Source organism: Anarhichas minor, unplaced genomic scaffold, assembly GCF_050575085.1.
Source record: "Anarhichas minor isolate MPS153535 unplaced genomic scaffold, ASM5057508v1 ptg000030l, whole genome shotgun sequence".
NCBI classification, from domain to species: Eukaryota; Metazoa; Chordata; class Actinopteri; order Perciformes; family Anarhichadidae; genus Anarhichas; species Anarhichas minor.
This window is the reverse complement of record NW_027466476.1, coordinates 664,634-685,276: the sequence shown is the minus strand read 5'-3', so window position 1 is coordinate 685,276 and position 20,643 is coordinate 664,634. Positions and strand designations below refer to the sequence as shown.

The window sequence follows — 20,643 nt, the reverse complement described above, 5'->3', positions numbered from 1 at the left end:
ATATATCCATGCTTTTCCACCTTTGATCTGCACAGTGTATTGCAGCTGCTTTGTGAGAAAATGAAGCACTTTGTTTGTCTTTAGGGGTTTTAAAGGAGTCCTGTACAGCAAATCCACTGACACATGAAAGTTTGTTTGACTCTGTGGACTGATTATAGGACGCTCTTAGACCCCTTTGCATTAAGTGCAGATTTTTGATGTTCACATTATTTCAAGTTCTCATCTTGCCATAAGAGACTGCTACTTTTTTGGTTTTATTCTTTGTGATTCTCATTGGCTGTAAGTTTCTAAAAGAAAGCATGCTGGTCGAAGTTCTGCTTTTGTATTTTTTTTTTATTGGCTCAATGCATGAAGCACTCACCTTATTTTTCGGTCAAATACAGTAGTATTAGTATTAGGGAAAGTCAGTTTTACTTTTCGGCAATCTCCTAAATGGCAGCTGGAGGCACTGTATGTTTTCGTCCTTTCAGTGAAAAATGTGATATGTTGGTCAGAGCCGGGCAGACGTCCTGCTGTATCGTGCTTCCCCAAACGGAGCCTTTGAAGCTTCCAAACTTCCAAACTGGGCCACCCCGCCTGTGACTCGGAAATGAGCTCAAACACTAACTAGCTGCTGTGTTACCCCTCCAGAAAGGCGCTGCTCCTGAGTCCTCCCTGCCTCCGTGCTTTTCTGCATACAAGTACACAGTTATTTTTACACAACCACTTCTTTTTAATGAAGCATCAATGAGTGTTTAACCCACAGCAGAAGATGCTATTCAAGAAGTAGTTTGAGATAATGATTATGAGTCAGATGCATATTAAATCCAGGTCTCTCTAACTTTACCACGAGGCAAAAATGCTTATTTTGGTACTTGAGATGTTTTTATTCTTCCAAAGGGCTGAAATAAGTTATACTTATGTGGCTGTGTTGGTTCTTAAACTGAATCTTAGTTTCTTTTTATAAGACTTTCAACCTGGGAACATCTCGGTGCATGATCTCTCTCCTGCTGTGCTCTGGCAGAGAGATGTGGATTCCCAATTCAAATAGCCCGTGGTTTTCTTTAACAAGAAATACGTAGAAACAAAACAAGGAAACAATCAGGTTTTGTGCTCGAGTAGGACATAACAACGACCTCTTCATTAGCATACAGTGTGTTAGCAGCAAGTGAACAGGAGCAATGAAAGATGTGGGAGTTGCATTATGGGAGGTTGGCTGTATTGCAGGGAGCCATTCGCATTGTTTAATGTCTGGAGAATGGAAATTAAGAGGCTCCATCGCCAGATCAAAGGCCTGCGCTTGCAAGGCAGGGTTTGTTCAGAGTTTAATGAAATTCGCCCGCAAAACAAAAGCTATGCTAATAAATTCTCCCTAACGAGGAAGGAGGAGAGGGAAAGGCAGAGAGAGAGAGAGAGAGAGAGAGAGAGAGAGAGAGAGAGAGAGGGGTGTATTTGTTTGACAAATAAATACCCTGCTCTTTGTTTTAGTGAAGGATACTGACATGATTCAAAGAGAGGTTAAATAGGCCTGTAAGTGCTGAGAAAACTGTTGGAAAAAAAGCAGACTTAAACTATGGAGAATCATCAATCTGAATTTGCAGGGCTGTCAACTTACAGTACAGCCAGATGGAATAAGAAATTCACAGAGTTACTGGAACAGCATCTCGGTGGTCTGCCCGTTTTGGATAAGACGGTATACAAATCACTCGCCTGTTTATTTTTATTGTATTAGTTCTATCATTGCACAGAAAATGCCAGACTCATGCAATGACATATACAATCTTGTGCAGACTGTAAGCTATTTTGTCTACAGTAGATTCTTAGTAATCATTCGGAGGATACAGTGCATTTGTTTCAGTTTCTCAGCATTCCAAAATAAATGTTTGGGACTTTAGACTTGATTAAATAGAATAGTGGGATACTATGTTTTTGTAATTCATGGTGATGTTCTGGCATGTCATGTTAGTTCACACATCATGGATAAATTGGGTTTATAATTATCTTATTTTGTGTAAAAGTCTTGTGTGTTTTGCCTGCTTCTCTCTTTGTTGTCTCAATGTGTTTAGGATCGCTTATGTTCCTGTTGACCAAGTGTGCACAAGCCATAGTTCTAGCTTGGGTCCAATTTATCCATTTGTTTCTTTATTTTGTGGGTGTTTTGTGTACATGCTTGTTTATGTATGAATGCACACGTGTTTGTGTAAATGTTTCTTTGAATGTGTGTGTGTGTGTGTGTGCGTGTGTGTGTGTGTGTGTGTGCGTGCGCCTGCTGCAGTATCAGAGTATGCGTCTGTCAGATGTGCACAAAAAAGCCCAGCTGTGGCGAGGTATCGTCAGCATCAGTCTGATAGAAGGTCTCAGCCTCCAGCCCATGGATGCCAACGGCCTCAGTGACCCATACGTCAAATTCAAGATGGGACATCAGAAGTACAAGAGCAAGGTAAATACTCCTGTTTGAGTGTTTATTTTAGGGTTACCTCCATGCAATTCCTAACAAGGCTCTTTATAGGTTTCTTTTTCATTTCAATATTCAGCACACACTCGAGCTATTGAAAAATTCCTTTTCACTTATATAGTTTGTATTAAAGACTAATTAGGTTTTGCTAACCTTCAACAATATATGTACAAGCCCATATGGTCAAACCATGCATTTCCCTCTGTCGTTTACGCAGACAATTCCCAAAACGCTGAACCCCCAGTGGAGAGAGCAGTTTGACTTCCACCTGTACGATGAACAGGGAGGCTACGTGGACATTACGGTCTGGGACAAAGATGCTGGCAAGAAGGATGACTTCATGGGAAGGTACAGTGGTCCTCGTCAGTCTTTGTGGACATGTAGCTATCTGTCTTTTGTCAGGTTGTATAGCTAGAGGAGGCTTACCCAAATCATGCATATATTTGACATTTAGGACTTATTCAGACAGGTCTTACAGAGGTTACACAATGACGGTATTTCCAACAGTTTAGTTCAAATGGCCATGTCTGTAGCTGTGTTACTAATCTTTTACCTCACGTTTATAGTATAGTAGCATGGAGGCATATGAGGAAGCCTTTGCTTTGAACTCTGCACCCAAGGCCAGTAGTTACTTTTGCAGGCCTTGGTATTAACTGGAGATATATTAAGGCCATGCCAGAAAATGCATTCAGTCAAGAGAAGATGCTCACGAGTGCCGACTTAAAGGTATTAACTGTCAGCTTTTACTAAGTTGTCTGCAGTTGCTTGTATCTGACACACATCACGCTTGTTGTACTGTAACTAGGCTGTTGCCATTCTCCAGCAAAACATGCGATGTATGAGGTCATTTTATTGAGAGGATAACTAGTAGACACTTTATTTCCAAAAGGGAAATGGGAGACCTCTTTCTGTGTGACTTCTTTTGTGAACTTTACAGACGTTCTGTGGTGATTATTACTTTGTAGACATTTTTCTGCGAACTTCAACCGCACAAAATGGCAACAATAGCACTTCTTTAAGTTTAGTCCTTATTGTCCTCTGCAAAAGAGGAAGCTAAGCAGAGCTACAATCAGTATGTGTTTCAGCGCAGTCAGCTTCCCCACAAAATCTAATTCTGTTTGTTTGTGCATGTGTGTGCACTTTAGGTGTACCATCAACCTGTCGCATCTGACTAAAGAACACACACACAAGCTGGACCTGCCACTGGAGGAAGGTGAAGGTGTGCTGGTGCTGTTGGTTACACTCACTGCTTCTGCCGCCGTTTCAATATCGGACCTGTCAGTCAACATGCTGGACGACCCGCACGAGAGACACCAGATCATGCAGAGATATGTGAGTTTGTTTTATTGTAAAATAAAAGGCTTTGTGTTGTGTATTGAGTTTAAGAAAAGATTGTGTTGTGTGAATACTTTTGAGAGGAAAGTAAGCGATGTATGAGACCTAAATCATTTCATCAAAATATTGAAAATACTAGAGGGTAGATACAACTTCACAATAACCAGTATGCCAAAGTTTCCATAGTTGTTCATACTTAGAGAAATGTCCGCATACTTAATATTCTCCTTATCACATAGCTAGAACAAATTTCACGCCTTGTGTTACTGATTGATCATATACCTGATATTGTGGCTTCTTCCATTAATTGGTGGCTATGTTACGTGTGTCACACTCGTCTCACTCACACATTTATTATCAGAATATTGTAAAGTCACAGTTGTTTCACATTTTATGATGAAGCTAACTAATTCATCAAGTAGTCTTTTTTTCTACAAGCTATTGAGATTTGAAAATATAATCCTACAAGCTGCGGTTTGAAGTTGGAAGAAGTGGAGAGCAGAGGAGTTGGTGAAGAGGGGGATGAGATTAACAATGGAAGGAAGAAACACGGGGGTTGGATGAACTGTTTGGAAATGATGGAGACTCGCACTGCTGGTTTGTTTCTGTTGCTATGATGCAAGGCGCGAGTATTGTGCGGTATTTGCATCAGCGTTCTTTACTGAGTTGTGCATTTATGATTAATGCATGTTGGATCATTTATTTGTGTGTAAAATGTCTGGGCTTGTTAGCCAGTTGTCATTGATTTGAGTTTCCAGTAGTGGAGAGAGAGAGAGCTCTAAGGCCCCATCTGCCCCAGAGGCCCTCCACTCAACACAATAGTTTCAGCCTATGTCTTTGTCTTAGCCTAGTTAACCCCTCACTCCCTGTTATCTTCACTGCTTGCTACAAAGAGACACACACACACACACACTCACACACACACACTTTCAATAGGTTTCATTCATTGACAACCTTGACACGGGCCATTTCTCTACACATCGACAGAATCCGCTCTTATCACACAATGCCGCCATATCTCCTTTCAGTCATGACTTTCAAAAGATATTTGTTAACTTTATGCTTTTAATTTAATTTACATACTTTAACTGAATAACATACAAGATTGGTTAAATCATTATTACAATTTCTCCATGAGTACCACGCGTACAGACCGTTAAGTAGCTGTGTGTGTTTGTGGGATGCTAACGTCACGTCCCAGCTGGTGTGTGTTTGCGTCTTACGTTGTGGCACCAGCGGCGAGGCTCCAAAGGCCAAACACGGGGGCAGCGACCTACATAACCGCGGCGGTGCCTCTTTGGCTAGCCACAGGAGGTTGACCACTCTGCTCCGCGCTGCAGCATCCACCCAAGATCAGAGGGGGGAGCTCTAGGACTGGGACATGCACACGCTGTGCCTCTCCTCACAGCCACAAAATGAGGGCGTAGAGAGAGTGTGTGTGTGTGTGTGTGTGTGTGTGTGTGTGAATGTGTGTAATAGGGGGCGAGAGGTAAAGGATGAGGGTTGCACCGGGAAGGGAAGGCGTGTAAAATGAAAAGAAAAAGCTATTTCACCTCTCTCACAACTCGTGCAGACCCCGTTTTTTCTGCTCCGCTGAAGGCGAGACATTTTCCTTCCTTCGCCTGCCTCTTTTCCTGCCTCCTTCTCTCTCCAGTACTCTCCATCTCTGTCCCGCTCTCCCGGCAGCCTCCACTCTTTGTCTGTTGCCACTGTGGCCCTCCTGTCAGATGAAGGGATGGAGAGATAGGGTGGAGGAAGGTGGGGGGTTGCCGATGGAGTGGCACAGTGAGGTCGGTTTGAAGACTTGAATGGTCTCTACCTATTAACATATTCCTTTTCCCCAGACTGGCCGTCTTTCAGTTAGAGAATTTAATAAAGATGTACCTTATCAAAGAGCACCGATAAGACCAAGTACCACCACTAATACAGAACGGTGCTGCTCAAAGCCCACTAATCTGCCCAGTGTGTGCATGTGTAGGTAGGTGTATGTTATTATGCTTGGGCACATTTTTACTGACCGGTATTATCTGCTTGCAATCAGCTGTGCAGCACGCACAAAGCATCCGCTATTGCTAATCACAAACAGGTACACACATTCAGATACATGCAAAAACAATAGCTTCCTGCGTCAGCTATCTAATAAATAAGATGGGGGGTTTTGTTTTCGGAGCAACACAAGAACCATGTTGTCATCATAGCTTTAAAGAGCAGATACCTTCATAAATAAGAATGAGGAAGAGAAAACAATTGAAATCTTCCGTTCATGCTCCCCCGCTGCTCCTCATGAAAACGCACATACAAGTTCACTTTAAGGCAGTGTGTAGCATTGGATTGCAAAATGTGTTTCAGGTTAAACAATAAAAAAGACATGCATCTAAATGCATGCAAACTCAGTTTAATAACCTGAATCTCTAAAAAGACATTACATATTTTGAATCCGACAAATGTCTTTGTCACACACACACACACACACACACACACACACACACATGCGCACACATATGAGCGCACACACACCACACCTCATGTGGTCACAATGAGGTCACTGCGTTGTATTTAGCAGGTGTTTTTTCCTCATCCCAATCTGTGGCCATTGAAGACAGCAGATAATAGACACCTGAGTGCTGGGATCTGATGCTCGCGCCGAGCTCATTAATGTCTCTCTCATTCTAGCTGTTCTGCATAGTGACTGCTTTGTGTGTGTGTGTGTGTGTTTATCTGCCGGGTTTGTGAGTGCCTCTGTACACTTGAATGTACCGCGTGTATGCGTGTGAATGAGCATACATGATTTTTTTTCTACTGCAAACTACTTTGAATGCAGCTGAGGCAGAGCTACATGCAACACGGTGCAATACACTTAGTGTCAACTGCCTTGAATGTACTATTTCTCACCGTAACCTTTCCTTCATCCCTAATTACTGTTTCCTAGAAGTAGAGAGGGACAGACAGAGGGAGAGAGGGAAAAGGAGAGAAAGAGATTTATGCATTATGATGGCAAAGGAGCACACACACTAATGGCTTTTAATGGGCCCGAGGTGGCCGCAAGATGGGTGGATGAGAGGAGGAGGACATGGCGACCTCCGCTGAAGTGGAGGCACTTCACCACCCACGCACATGTATGCACGCACGCACGCACACACACACACCTGCAGTTCCTCTCCAACCCACTCCAGTGCACCGCTCTAAGGTGACGAGAAAGGACACAACCTGGACAGGAAGTGAGACAAGGGGCTGCAGTTTAGTGTGGGACGGGCAGAGAGCAAACTTCGAGAGAGAATCTTGACAGGCTGACGCCGAGTTGATGAACAGGAGTGGGAATAGGGCGTAAGCATTTTGGTTTGCGTTTGAGCATTTCACGTGCATTTGATTTAATGTCCTCTGCCGGGCAGACGCTTTGTGTCTGTCTGTGTGTGAAATGTTATATGGAGCTCTGATGAAAGGTGACAAGATGCAAAGATGACAGTCAGTCATAAGCCTATGCTGCGGCTGATTCATCTGTGTTTGTGTGGCTGTTGAGTGTGACAGCGACGGGAAGAAGATGTCACACTGACAAGATGTCAATCACGGGCAGGGCGGGGGTTTGTTTTATGAAAGCCAACCCTGTCCTTCCATTTTTCTCTTTTCTCCTCTGTTCATCCCTTCTTTTCAGCTCCTCCTTATCCCCGTCAGTCTGCCTGCCTGCTGATGGGGTTGTGGGGGAGACGTAAATGAGGGTGTGGGGGGGTCGGTCATGGCCTCACTTCATCGCTCTCCCTCTCTACCTGTCTGTCTGTCCTTCTACTCCATCTTTTGCTGTTTATCTTTCTGATGAGGATGTGAATCCTTGTGGAGGAGGATGGGTGTATTCTCTCCACCAGTCCTGGATTGAGGTTGAACCCTAAATGTCCCCTCAGGGAGCCTGTATGCTGGGAGGAAGGGATGGAGTGTGGATGATGGGTTGTTCTGCATCCATACATTAAAGAAGTAATTCTGTCTCATTTTCTTCGTTCAATCTCGGTGCCATTTGTGCCGTTTTTTCTGTGTATCAATACGGAAACCACTGCTGTGGTATCGTTTGAAATTATGATTTCATGGTGAATTTTTAATACCCTTATAATAACAGAAGCTTATCAAATGTTAAATGTCCAAACACAAGCAGCTGTACTAGAACTTTGCCTAAACAAGACAGTCGAAGTTGGCAAAATGTAGATATAAATGAAGAACTATAAAACAATTAAACAAGATTTGTAATCTTAACAGTGAAATTGGTGGAAATGGAACTTAAATCTATAAATATCTGACTCAACACTAAGTGAACAGGATTATGAACCCGACCAGACTTCGATGCCAGGTATAGTTTTTCGAACACAAAAGTAATGACATTGGATTCCTAGCTAACTCCTGTTGAACACATGAAGCGGTCCGCCATTATGTTGCCCTCGTGTCTTCCTCTGGTGCCTCCATCATGCCCTTTCTCTGGCTCTCTTCCTCGCTGCTCCCCAATAATCAAAACAAGCAGCTGTATCTTCAGAGAAATCGTGTCTTAAAATCGAGAGTTGTCTCCTCACTGCCTCTCTCTCTCTCTGTATGTCTCTCTCTCTTTCTCTCCCTTTCCCCCTCTTTCTTTCACACACTCTCCCCTCTCATCTCCTTTAGAGAGCTTTTGGACAATGATATCGCTGGAAACAGGCAGAGTCTGACAGAGTTGGTAATAATGAATTAAGTCTGTAGCCTGGCCCTGACTCTGAAATTTAAATTATAATTACTCCTGTGGGGATGGAAGGGGTTATTGCCAGAGAGAGAGAAATAAATTGAAGTGAAGTGCATTTCCACTTTGCTTTTAAGACACGCCGACATGCTACTCAATTTGGCCTCGATATAGGTTTTCTATGTATGTGTTTATACCTGAGCATTTGGGTTTGAACAAAAGCATGAGTTTATGATTGTGTGTTTGTGCCTCATGGCCCAGCCGCTGATTTCCACAGGTTTTACCTTTTATTCCACAGATTTACAGACTAGTTTTTACACAGTCATCATTCTTTCTCCTGGTAATCAAAACCTTGCATTTCCCTTCTCATTTCAGTCCGTCACAGGGCCACATAGCATACCTCGACTGTGTGTGTGTGTGTGTGTGTGTGTGTGTGTGTGTGTGTGCATGCAAGAAGGAGAGCAATACCAGGGGGGCGATTGTGTGGGTGTATGTGAGTTAGCTTGTACGCTTGACTTTTTGTTTTACACTTGGTGTGTTTTTCCCCTCTTTTTGTTTGGATGTTGTGTAAACTGGACAGTGTGTCAGGAGGTCAGTGTGTGTTTGCCTCATAACTATGATATCACCGTCAGTCACGCTTCACTGGATGCGTCTACTCTCCATAATATATCTATTATAATATTATCAGCCTTATGCTCTCGCCTGCGTCTCTCAGTAAAGCAAGCAAACACACACGCAGCCATGGAGGTAGTGTGCAGTGATATCAAGAAAACCACATCAGATACGTGTATTTATTTTTCTTTTGTTATATATTGCACGTATACAGATTTTTGACTGTTGTAAGAATTGTTTTATTTCATTTTGAATAAGTTCCACGCTTGTCTTCTTCTGCTACTACTTCTGCTGCTATTCTCACGCTGACACACACACACACACACACACACACACACACTCTCTCACTCACTCAAAGCACCTCTTTTTTTCTACACACAAAATTATGAGGAAGCAACTCGTGGAGTGACGACTAAAAAAGTAAATATCAGCATTTACTGATATTTACAGCATTTCCTTTTTTAAATTGTCCAAAATGACAGTGTGCAAAAGGGAGTAAATCAGCTTAGGGTTCAAATAATACAAATCAAAATGTATAAAACTGTATTAAAACCTATGCATTTTGTTCATATTGGGCATGGAGAGGAGAGGATGTCCAAATCCCACACAAACTTTATGCCAAAACGGTTTCTCACACTCCTCCCCACATGGTCAATATACAAAACTCTACTTTTCACCAAAACATAAACCAACTCAGTCTTTGAGTGGAACAGTTGATAGAAAAAAGTACAAAACCTCTGACTCTAAATGCAACAGTGGAAAGTGTTTATAAGATAGTTCTTCATGCAGTCTCACCTTGAGTTCGCCTTCTCATTGTACAGTAGGAATGGATACAACCCTGAAATGTCTTCTTCTACTGAGCACGTTCCAGTGTTGAACTTGCCTGCTGTCGACAACGACCCCTATTTGTTCTACTTTTATCTGTGTACTGTATTTATTCGCTGTAACCTTTTGCAACATATTTCTGCGTGGCTCATCTTCTTTATCAAAATGAGTGAAGTTCCATTTTATCTGAGAAGTACAAAGTTAAGAAACATTCAGCTATTCAGTGAAATTAAATCTCGCCATTTGTCCTGCGTAAGACTCGACTATAAATGCCAGCTCTACATTTTCAAATAAGAGGACTGTTAAAGGACATATTCTACCCTTTCCTCTCTTGATGAAATGTCAGGCCATTGACCCGCCTTTCTCTTCTATGCTAATTTGGCGTCCTCTTTGACCTTTCACCCTTGTTCCTGTGATGTTTCAGAATCTGTGGAGGTCGTTCCACAACCTGAAAGATGTCGGCGTGGTGCAGGTGAAGGTCATCAGGGCTGAAGGACTGATGGCAGCAGATGTCACAGGTAAGACGATGACCGTAAGTCCAAACAACAGGACGATGAACTCTGCAGTAAATCAGTAAATCTAGCCAAAGATACAGTCGGGGTGTGATTTTGGTTTAAGGAACGATCCTCTGCAAAAATCCTCAGAGAGAGTTAAAGTCTACTTTGGGCTGGACGCTAAATTTGTCTCTGCATTTTCTTTAGAAAAGATGCAGGCTGCTCATTTGAATAATAGAGAAAAAGTACATATTTGAACCAACAAATCTCTCTCCCTCCTCCTCCCTCCACCCGCTCTTTCTCTGCTTGCTCTCTCTGAATTCTCCATTCTCCATTAATTCTTACTTTTAATTAGGTCTACAGTGGACAGGCCTAGTTTTTCACTCTGTATTATCTAGTAGAGAGAGAAGGAAATGTGTGTGTCTCTGTCTCTCTGTGTGTGTGCGTGTGTGTGTGTGTGAGAGAGTTTTCTTTTTTTCCATTTGAAACCGCCACAGTCCCATTAGCCAATAGAGAGCGGAGCTGGTTGATTTGGGTTATTGCGTGGAGCGACCGGAGCAGCCGGAGTGCAGGGCTAATGGCTCTCCGGCTCTTGTATTTCACTCGGAGCAGAAATTTGCTCCGTGACCTCGTTGTGGAGCTCATCATTCAGTCTGAGCATCATGGATCCGTCCAACAAAAAAAAAAAAAAAAAGAGTAAAACTATGGAAATATAATGTCTAGCGGCTGTTTGTTTGCCTTTCACTCTGTCTGCCTGTTTGACGTGGTCGTAGAGAACATGTTGCCTCTACAGCCTGTGGTCATTTGAAATTATTGCTACAGGCTTACTCCACAGTTAAAGTGCAACATGTCTTGTGGTGCCAACCGGGGATAATATTCTACATAGAAACTACCAAGACCGAATCCATCAATGAGGAAACAAAAGTGAAAAAAATTCAATTTGAAACCCACAGCAACAATGTTTGCCATATGCGTCTTCACATTGTCACATTGAATTTCATATGCTAAAAAACAGAATACAAGTGAAGATGTTCTTACATGGGACTCTTTATTTATTCACACAAAACAAGGTCTTTGGTTTCACATCACAAGTTTTTGTTATAGCAAAAGAGATCTCAAATGTAGACAGTCCAATTTGTAACCTTATTTGTGTTTATACATTCTTGCAAGCGAGGAAAAAAAAGAAAATATTTTGCTTTTGTTCCCCAGAAAACGATTTATTTCAGCCAGCCAGGAGTAGTATGGACAGGGCCTCGACTACAGTCGGCAAAGGGGTTGTTTCTAGATGGCTTATTCCTGTTTTGAGTCTGACGCTCAGTGTGTGTGTGTCACTGGCAGAAACAATAGCTCTGTAAGAGCCACATAAGAGCCCTCACCACATGAACACCCTATTTTAACAACCCAAACCAAGAGAGGGTCAGGAGCAAGGTGAGAGAGAAACAGACGGACAGACAAACATACAGACAGTTAGAGAGGAGGTCAGTGAAAGAGAAATAGTTCACCATCTCTCTCCCATTCACGCTGCCTGTCTCCCCTCTTGTCTTTTTCCCTCCTCCTCCTCCTCTCCGTCTCTCCTCTCTGGCCATCTCGCTCTCTAATTGAAGTGTTTTTGTGGAGTAGCTCCTCTCCAGGCCGAGTAGGATAACTGAAAATAGTCTCTAAAACCAACAATCCCTTTTGTCTGCCAGCTCTTGTCCCTCTGAGTGGATGCTACACCGTTAGAACATTTCAATAGCAACACACACATGGACACATGCACTTCCAGCAGCAACACCGAAGCACGTGTAGACTTCTTGGACATTATTTTTGTTCACTCAATATCATACAAGAGTAGATTTTGTACTGCATCATTTGACACGTGAAGGAATACTGTAGGTATTCTATTTTAACCTATTACGTGTGATGGGGGGAAAAAAAATCAACAAAAATGCGATTGATTTACATATTAAAGTCTGAATCCTAATTAATTGTGATTATACAGGAACATGAGAGCGTGCGCTCCCTCTCCAACCTCAAACTCCTCACTAACTCTAAGCTTCCTGCGAGGCAATTACAGCGCGCTCCCTCGTCTCCGTACGGTATTCATCCTCCACACTTATCTTGGGGCACACTGAAATTAGTTTGAGCTGCCAGCGCCACAGAGACGGGGAACCCAGAGGGGGGAGGGGCTTTTGCTCGGACATTACCTGGATGATCTCTGAGTGGCGCTCAAACCTGAGCGTGTAATTGGTTAAGACAGCCGCCTCTGGTGCTGGCGGCCAATAAGGTGAGAGTTCATCACCAATGACAACTGGCTCTCTGCGGCAACACAGCCTGCCATGTCATTAAAAACAGAATATTAGAGAGAAAATGGGGGAGGGGTCAGGGTTCCGCAGAAATAATTTACAGCTCTTAATTTGGATGATTGCATTTAAATTTAATCAGACATGATTTGTGGGGACAACACTATAACCGTTTATGCTATGGAAGCTCTGGGATGATTAAGAAGGATTTTCAACTGTAAAAAGTACTGACAAAATATATCATTTTTATTTGTTTACAATTTTTAGATACATTTTGTCGTCTATTTATTATTGGTCTACGGAAGTATTTGAATTTTAATACAATACAGAAACATATATGGCTAAGAAAATATGCGCACAGAGACTCTTGAGTCCATTGTCTTTTAATGTATCTTGTTTTCTATCACAGGAGTCATAGCTGTCAATATTCACTTCAAACACTCTACATCAACAGAGCCCCACAGACCGATATGAAAGGCAACACCTACGGCTCAGCATTGATCACGGTGACATTTACTTTGCACACCCACTAAATGTCCTGCCCTTGTCACACCATTTGAAGAAAATCACACCAATCAATGACACTTACAGACACGCATACACGCTCAGGCACATAGAGAAATGTGGCGGAGGGGCTTTGAACTCAATCCCAACTTTATTGAGTTTTGTTATGCAATATTGCTGCTTTACTAATATTTCAATATTCTCACTATTTTCAATGGGAATGCGTGTGGGACATATTTTTTTTTTTTCAAATCCTGACCCAGTCTTTTCAAATTACAAGCTCGAACAAACAGCGCAACGGCTCCCGACAGTTTTAATAGAAAATAATGATCAAAGCCAGAATTAAGAGTTTTGTTGTTTTTAGTTCATTTTGAGGCAATCGAAGGGAGGTGGGCTGGCAGGCGTGGGGAGCTGGTCTCACTCCTTTCTGTGTACAAAGAAATTGAAATGTGAGACATTAGTAAACAAATAGAGAATATATAGGACATTACTGGTTTTGATTATTATAGTACAGTACGCTATTCTCAGGAGGGGGACATAACTCTGTGATTATCTTTATTTTTCCTCTCGGTCTCCCTCACTCTCTCTCTACACAGTTACATAACTGTAGTAAATTCTGAATTGAAAGTTTTGTTGGAATAAATTAGCATGAATGAATATGATTTATATTGAACCATATATCATATCGGTGATTTTTTTTACATCTGGGGGTCTTTCAAGTATTAAAGTTGTATCTTTTGGGAGGGACAGGCCACTAAAATGATTTCATATGTGAGTTTGTAAAATATTTGTTCTGGAGGATAAATCTACATTTGGATGTATGTTGCTTTGTTTCTACTATAATCACTGTGAAATGTCACTTGGTGTTGTATTGCTACCAGTGTCTAAAAATCTTTGCAGCAGTAATAAACAAGTAAAATTTCAATTTTAATATCACAAATTATTTTCAATGTTTTTATTCATTTAAATTGCTGTCAGTATGAATTTTATCCCTGTGTTGCTTTTACTCATTTTTTTGTGCCACATCGTTGCTGCTACCATCTCATCGCTCGCTTGGAATCGTCAATCACGGACCAGCGATGCTTCCCACACCCCTGCTCGGCTGTCTTTATCTTCTGCTTTGAACTTCTCTGGCCTTCAGAGCCACATCGCCGTCTGTGCTCTCCACACCATCTATTCTCAAAGTCCTCTCTCCCTTTTCACTCTCCCACCCCCTCCTTGTGACCGCCCAGGGCATAGTTGTCCTGGAGCTTATCTTCTAGTTGTGCATGTTCCCAGGGTGTTGATAGAAACAGCTCGCAGCTGTTCCACTGATATACTGTTTTATAATATATATGGCATAAGTACCGTTCTGATAAGTCCAAGGTATTGGAGCTGTAAGGTGCTATATACTATCTGTCTTAATAGTATGAGGGATTGGAAAGCTGTTGGAATTACTTCAGATTCTCGATTTCCTTGAAACCTCAAGCCATCAAAAGTTTAGTGTCTGCAGTATTTATGTCTGTCCTTTAAGTGAGAAGGTCATTCTTGTATGCTTGTTTCTTTTTTTTTTCTTTGCTCCGTAGGTAAGAGTGACCCATTCTGTGTGGTGGAGCTGAGTAACGATCGGCTGCAGACGCACACCGTCTACAAAAACCTCAACCCAGAATGGAACAAGGTCTTCACTTTGTAAGTGGCTTTTACAACACCATTGTCACACAGTTAGTACTCACTGCAGTAATGGAAATAAAAAGTCTCATTTGTGACATTTTTTAATTCATAGCATTCAACAGTTTTTCAGTGTGTCCGTTTCTTTCATATTTTTTTATCAATTCTGGTCCGATCTGATCATTTAAAAGAAATGTATTGATCACACTTTATAGTGCTGAAAGCCTTCTTCGTTAATGAACTTTTAACTTAAAAAAATATTCTCAATCATTGTTAATACAACTGCTTATTAACAAGTGTTTTAAAATGCATTGTATGCCTACAGTAAATCCAGGTTAACATTAACATAAGAGATAATGAAGGCCTATCATACTTTTCCTCATACAAAAAAGAATATTGTTCAAATATATAGTTACACTAAGGCTTTAGGTAAATGTAGATCTAACTCTGTATCATTTCTTAAATATACGATACAATTTCATTCCCGAGTACAGACTTGTAATTCCCAGTGATGGGACAGTTTCATTTCATAATTCTTTAAGTGCACATGTTTCTCATCGCCTCCTTTCTAAACATAACGTCAGCTCTCTTCTTCCTAGCCTAGTTTTTAAAAGATGACACGTCTGAGCTTCACACTTAACTTCTGCTTAGCTCAGGCAGTAATGTAGTGCAATATCACATCGAGCATGCTAATGGTGATTTTTAAACATTTATGTAAATGTAATAGATGGTATTCAAATATAAGGAATTTGCTATGCCACCTATAGTTTCAGATTATAAATAGTTTTCTGTGAGTCTGAAGCATTTAGAGAAGCTTTCACTGTTTCAGTCTATAACCTATATTTCAGTATGTATGTCATCGGTGTTGTCTTTGTGTGTGTGGTCCAGTAACGTGAAGGACATCCACTCGGTACTTGAGGTCACTGTTTACGATGAGGACCGAGACAGAAGTGCAGACTTCCTGGGGAAAGTGGCTATTCCTTTACTAAATGTGAGTCAAAGGCAGATTTTCTTTTCTGTGCGTTTCTTTTTCTTTTCCTTTGGGGATAATACAGATAACATAGAGGAACGGAAAGAATGAAAACACACAGTGGAAGATATAAAAAGCAGAGGTTATTTTTGCAACTCCACAGATGAGACTGTTATTTCACAAAGAGAAAGACATGACAGGAAGGAGAAAAAATGGAAGAGAGGCTAAGAAAAAAAGAACAGATTGATAGGTTGAGAAGAAAGAGAGTGACGGGATGAGAGATTATATGAAAATGACATTGATCGAGAGACGATGCGATTTATAGAAGAAGAAAAAAAAAAAGGACAGAAGAGTGTCTTATATTTGAAAAAATATATAGATAGCCTGTGAAAGCACTGTGTGTCTAATATATCTATGCTCCGCTGTACGGTATGATTCCCCAGGATAGTTAATTTCTGTTTGACAGAGCCGAGCTGCAGTGGGTAATGAACAGGTACTTGTCAGAGTTGCCACAGTTGTTTTGGGTTCCCTGTCAGCGCCAGCAGCTGGGGTTCAAAGGTGGCCCGGGGAGCCGATTCAGCCGGGTATTGCCAGACAGACGCCTGTCATGTCCCTCTCCCACAGATCCAAAATGGAGAACGCAAAGCCTACGCCTTGAAAAGCAAGGAGCTGACAGGGCCAACAAAAGGGGTCATCTTTCTCGAAATAGACGTGATTTTTAATGCTGTAAGTCTTTCTTTAGCTTTTTTGATTCTCCTCCCTGATATTTTTTTCTTCATTTTGCCCCCCCCACCCCCCACCCCCATTATCCTCTCTCTCCATCCCTCTCTCGTTTTCTCCAGCATCCCCCCCCCCACGCTGCTGTTGTCTTTATTCTGTTTGTGTCCTTCCCCCCCCCCCCCCCGCCTCGCTTCCATCTCATCCCTCGTCCCTCGTCCTCGTTTTGGCTTTAATTATCGAAGACTCCCTCTCAACAGCCTTTGTTCGCCCATTCACCATCGCTGTGTGTGTCCTATAGCGGCCATCTTACAGCTTTCTCTCTTGCTCTCTCTAGCCTCTGACATGGGGCACACTCTACGCATGTGCTACCAGTATCACTACACAATGTGTTAGAAAAACCTTAAATAATGGAAAATATAGTTCCTTGCTTAATCCATTGTCATCATCAGTGATTTCATTTCCGTATTATTTGAAATGAGTGTCATTTAACTCTCACCGTTTGCTGTTTATGAGGCTGTGTGTGTCCACTCCATCCTCCAGGTGAAGGCTGGTCTCAGGACGTTGATTCCCATTGAGCAGAAGTATATTGAGGAGGAACCCAGAGTGTCCAAACAGGTACATCGGTAGCCAGCACTTATCTTCTACCACTCCGCCTCATTTTTATCTGTGTCCACCGCTGTACCCCCTATTCTGCTTAACTGTCTGAAGCAAAACCAACAAGCCTGCAGAGTGGCATCTTGGAAACCGCAACAACTGTGTGGGCAAGATACAACAGGATGATCGAAGGAAAAACAGCATTTTGTTTCTTTTTTTCTTCTTCACTCCTCTCTCCCTTCTCTCATCCCCCCCCCCCCCCCCCCCCCCCCCTTTGCATCCACTCTGAGTGGTGAATAGAAATGTCAAGCTGTCAGCTCTGGGGTGCATAAGTAGATTGGCCATCCTTATAGTTGGCCCTCTTTGCCACTGCTGCTTTGCACTTCATTGTCACGCTGCTCAGTGTGTCGGCACCACAAAGGCCTGAATAGTAGGGGCTGGCCCACATCAGACATGTCATATGAGTGACCGTTTGGGCTCAGTAGTCAATACTGCGCCATGCATAGCCGAGCACAGCCCGGCACAGCACAACACACGCAGCAGCAGCAGCTCCCACACCACGCTTTTGTCAGCCTTCCATCTACTCCCTTCTTTCCTCGCTGTTTCTGCCTTCTCTGTTGCTCTCTGTCTCGGCCCACTCCACGCTTTTCTCCCAAGTGCAGAATCTCCATTTCACCTCTGACTCACAGAGATGACCCATGTCAGCGTCTCGCAATGATGATGTCACTGGCTGCTTTAGAGGGATTGCCCCATGAGGGCTCTTTTGTGTGGTAGCAGCTCCCCTGCTGTTGCTTGCTGCTTAGCGCGCAGACAAACACACACACACACACACACACACACACACACCCAGTAAAGAAAAAGAAAACACATAAGCTGCCTGCCAAACAAAACCATTTAAATTGTAATTATGACATTTAAATTAATAAATGACATCTCCACTTTTCTAAGTGTTTTTAAGGAATAACTCAAGGCAGTCTTTGAAATAATTCATGAAAAATGTAATATTCTTATCAAGGCAATAATGAGCCCAGAAGAGTACAGCATGTACATCAAGTGCATGCGCTAAGGAACGTGGAAATGGATGATTCACAGTCTTGCTGTCCTTAGGGTCTGTGTGTCCCCAGCAGGACACCATACAGTCATCCTCAGTTTGGCAACAAAAAGATTCACATAATTATACAAAGCGAAGGAGGAATCCTCCTCTCATCTTGCATCAAAGCAGCCAAGCCACCCCTAACCACATGCAAATCCACCCGGAAACACGCATTCATACAGACAATAGACTTTTCTGTAGTGCTACAAACACATACAGTATACACACATTTAAACACACACACACAAACACAATTTACCAGAGTAAAATAATGGCCTAGATTTTTTTGAACCGTGATCTGCAGAGACGGTTTGTCCTTTGGGAGCACTTTCTCCTGGTGGTGACCTGATTGGGTGGTAGGCATCCTGCGCTGCTGTTATGCTATTCCCTGAACGGTTGGCAACCCGTGGGGAGGACATCAGTTAGCCAGCTCTCTCTCATATCTGGCCAAGATGCACGGAGAACCCTCGGAGGCGAATCCTGAGACTCGGTTGAAAATTTTTATTATTGTACTTAACTTTATCACTGGGAGAGGAGACTTAAAGAAACATTGTGACTCAGCTTGTCACACTTAAAGTGGCCGTTTGTCCTGTATGCTGATCCACATCCATATATAGCTATCCAAAGAAGTAAAGCACACTAAATGTCCTCATGGTGTCCTCAGAGCTTTAATGTAATACTAAAGCCAAAGTGAGGTCAAAGCTGCATATCTCAAGTTGTAAAAAGTAATGCAACAGTTGACTTTCAAAAGTGACAGCAGAATGAGACACAATGGGGTATGTAGCTACCATATTAAGACTTATTGTCATTTTAACTAAGGGACTAATTATATGATGGAAGATATAGTGAAGAATTCACACCATAACTAAACATGAAAGAGGGAAAATTGACCCGTTTAAAAGTATATCATCACAAATCACTACATCAGAGACGGGCTGTAACAGCTGTACTGATGTTTGTATTCATATTTTTGTTCCTGTTTACTTTGTCTTTTCATAAAAGTTTCCACTGAGCACTAAACGTGGAGCATATGTGATAAATATCAAACAACCTTTTGTGTTTGTGTTTTTTCCAATTGTACTCTGTTACATGTCACAAAGTCATCAATTTTATAAAAGTACAGCATTTTATTATTTATTTATTTTTTAAACTGAATGTTCATATGTTGACATACTGTATCTACCACTTTTACAAAGCAGCGATGTACAATATTGATCACACAATGCTGTTTTCCTAGCTACAGCACGTTCCTGACCTTAAGCGTTCATATGTTTTAAACGTTTGCTATTTTGTTTTTGTCTCCTTTTTAGCTGCTGTTGCAAAACTTCAACAGAGTTAGACGCTGCATCATGTTCCTGATCAACACAGGCTGCTACATCAACAGCTGCTTCGAATGGGACTCTCCACAGAGGAGCATCTGTGCTTTTGTAGTATGTAGAGATGCACTTACATATACATGTGCAGGACCATAAATGGCATCACATACACTTTTGCACAGAAACTAAAAACAGGACCAAATGTTTTGTGTCTTTTTGTGAAACATTACTCTATAGCCGCAAATATTATTTTGCTGTTTTATAATAAATTTGGTGTACTGAGTCCCTGAAATGTACTTTAATATAGTTGGTCATACTATTTGGTGAAAGCGTTTATCTCACTTTCTGAAATGAAATGAACCCAACTCATATTAATTGATCAGTACCATTCTAAATGGACGAACAATAGTCTTATATTTTCCCGATTACACTTTGAACATCTGCACACACGCAGCAGTAGGACCATTTCTGCTAACAAAGTATGGATCCTTCACTGGTAATTTCACACTCTAACACGAGGGGTTGTTGACGTCTCAAGCACATTTAAGTACATTCCCACACTGTATCCTCCACTACAGACTGTTACTCACACACTCAAATATCTTGATATGATCGTCTCGATTAAATCCCTTTTCTAGCTTTGTGTAAATTTAAAATCTCACTTGGTACTGTATATACAGTGTCTGTTGTGACACTCATTTGCTGGGAATGTGGGACGAGTTGGTGTTGTAGATTAAACACTATTTTAAACGAGACCCTCAGACGTTGAAATACTTAGAAAATGCAGCTATAATCTATTGACGTGTGACAAGCTGCTTTTGCAGACAGTGGAAATGGCAGCTTCTTTCTTTCTTCGCCCGTCAGCCTCCTCTTCATCCTCTCTCTCTCTCTCTCTCTTTCTCTTTCTCTCTCTCTCTCCTTTTCCCTCTCCTCCTCCTGTCATCTGTGTCTGGTATTAAAAGGTGAAGTGTAATTGGACAGCAGAGCTATCAGTAAAAGACATTCTCCTGCAGGACGGTGAGTGGCTGTATGGAGTTCCCTACCCTAAAGATGACAGAGCAGGCATTTAATCCTGTCTGGTTTAGTGTCCTGACTTAAGTAGCTGCAGGACAGGTGGACCCGCCCCGCCC

General features: G+C 42.0%; 1 protein-coding gene across 1 annotated transcript in view; it reads left to right on the top strand.

The window, feature by feature from the left end:
- Positions 1-20,643, top strand: part of mctp1a (multiple C2 domains, transmembrane 1a) — a 117,686-nt gene that overhangs the window by 56,205 nt on the left and 40,838 nt on the right. The window contains exons 7-15 of the mRNA XM_076104802.1: positions 2,255-2,419; positions 2,652-2,782; positions 3,580-3,766; positions 10,318-10,411; positions 14,739-14,841; positions 15,709-15,811; positions 16,415-16,516; positions 17,051-17,125; positions 19,508-19,627. Coding sequence (XP_075960917.1) covers positions 2,255-2,419; positions 2,652-2,782; positions 3,580-3,766; positions 10,318-10,411; positions 14,739-14,841; positions 15,709-15,811; positions 16,415-16,516; positions 17,051-17,125; positions 19,508-19,627 — 1,080 coding nt within the window. The remainder of the gene's footprint in view (positions 1-2,254; positions 2,420-2,651; positions 2,783-3,579; positions 3,767-10,317; positions 10,412-14,738; positions 14,842-15,708; positions 15,812-16,414; positions 16,517-17,050; positions 17,126-19,507; positions 19,628-20,643) is intronic.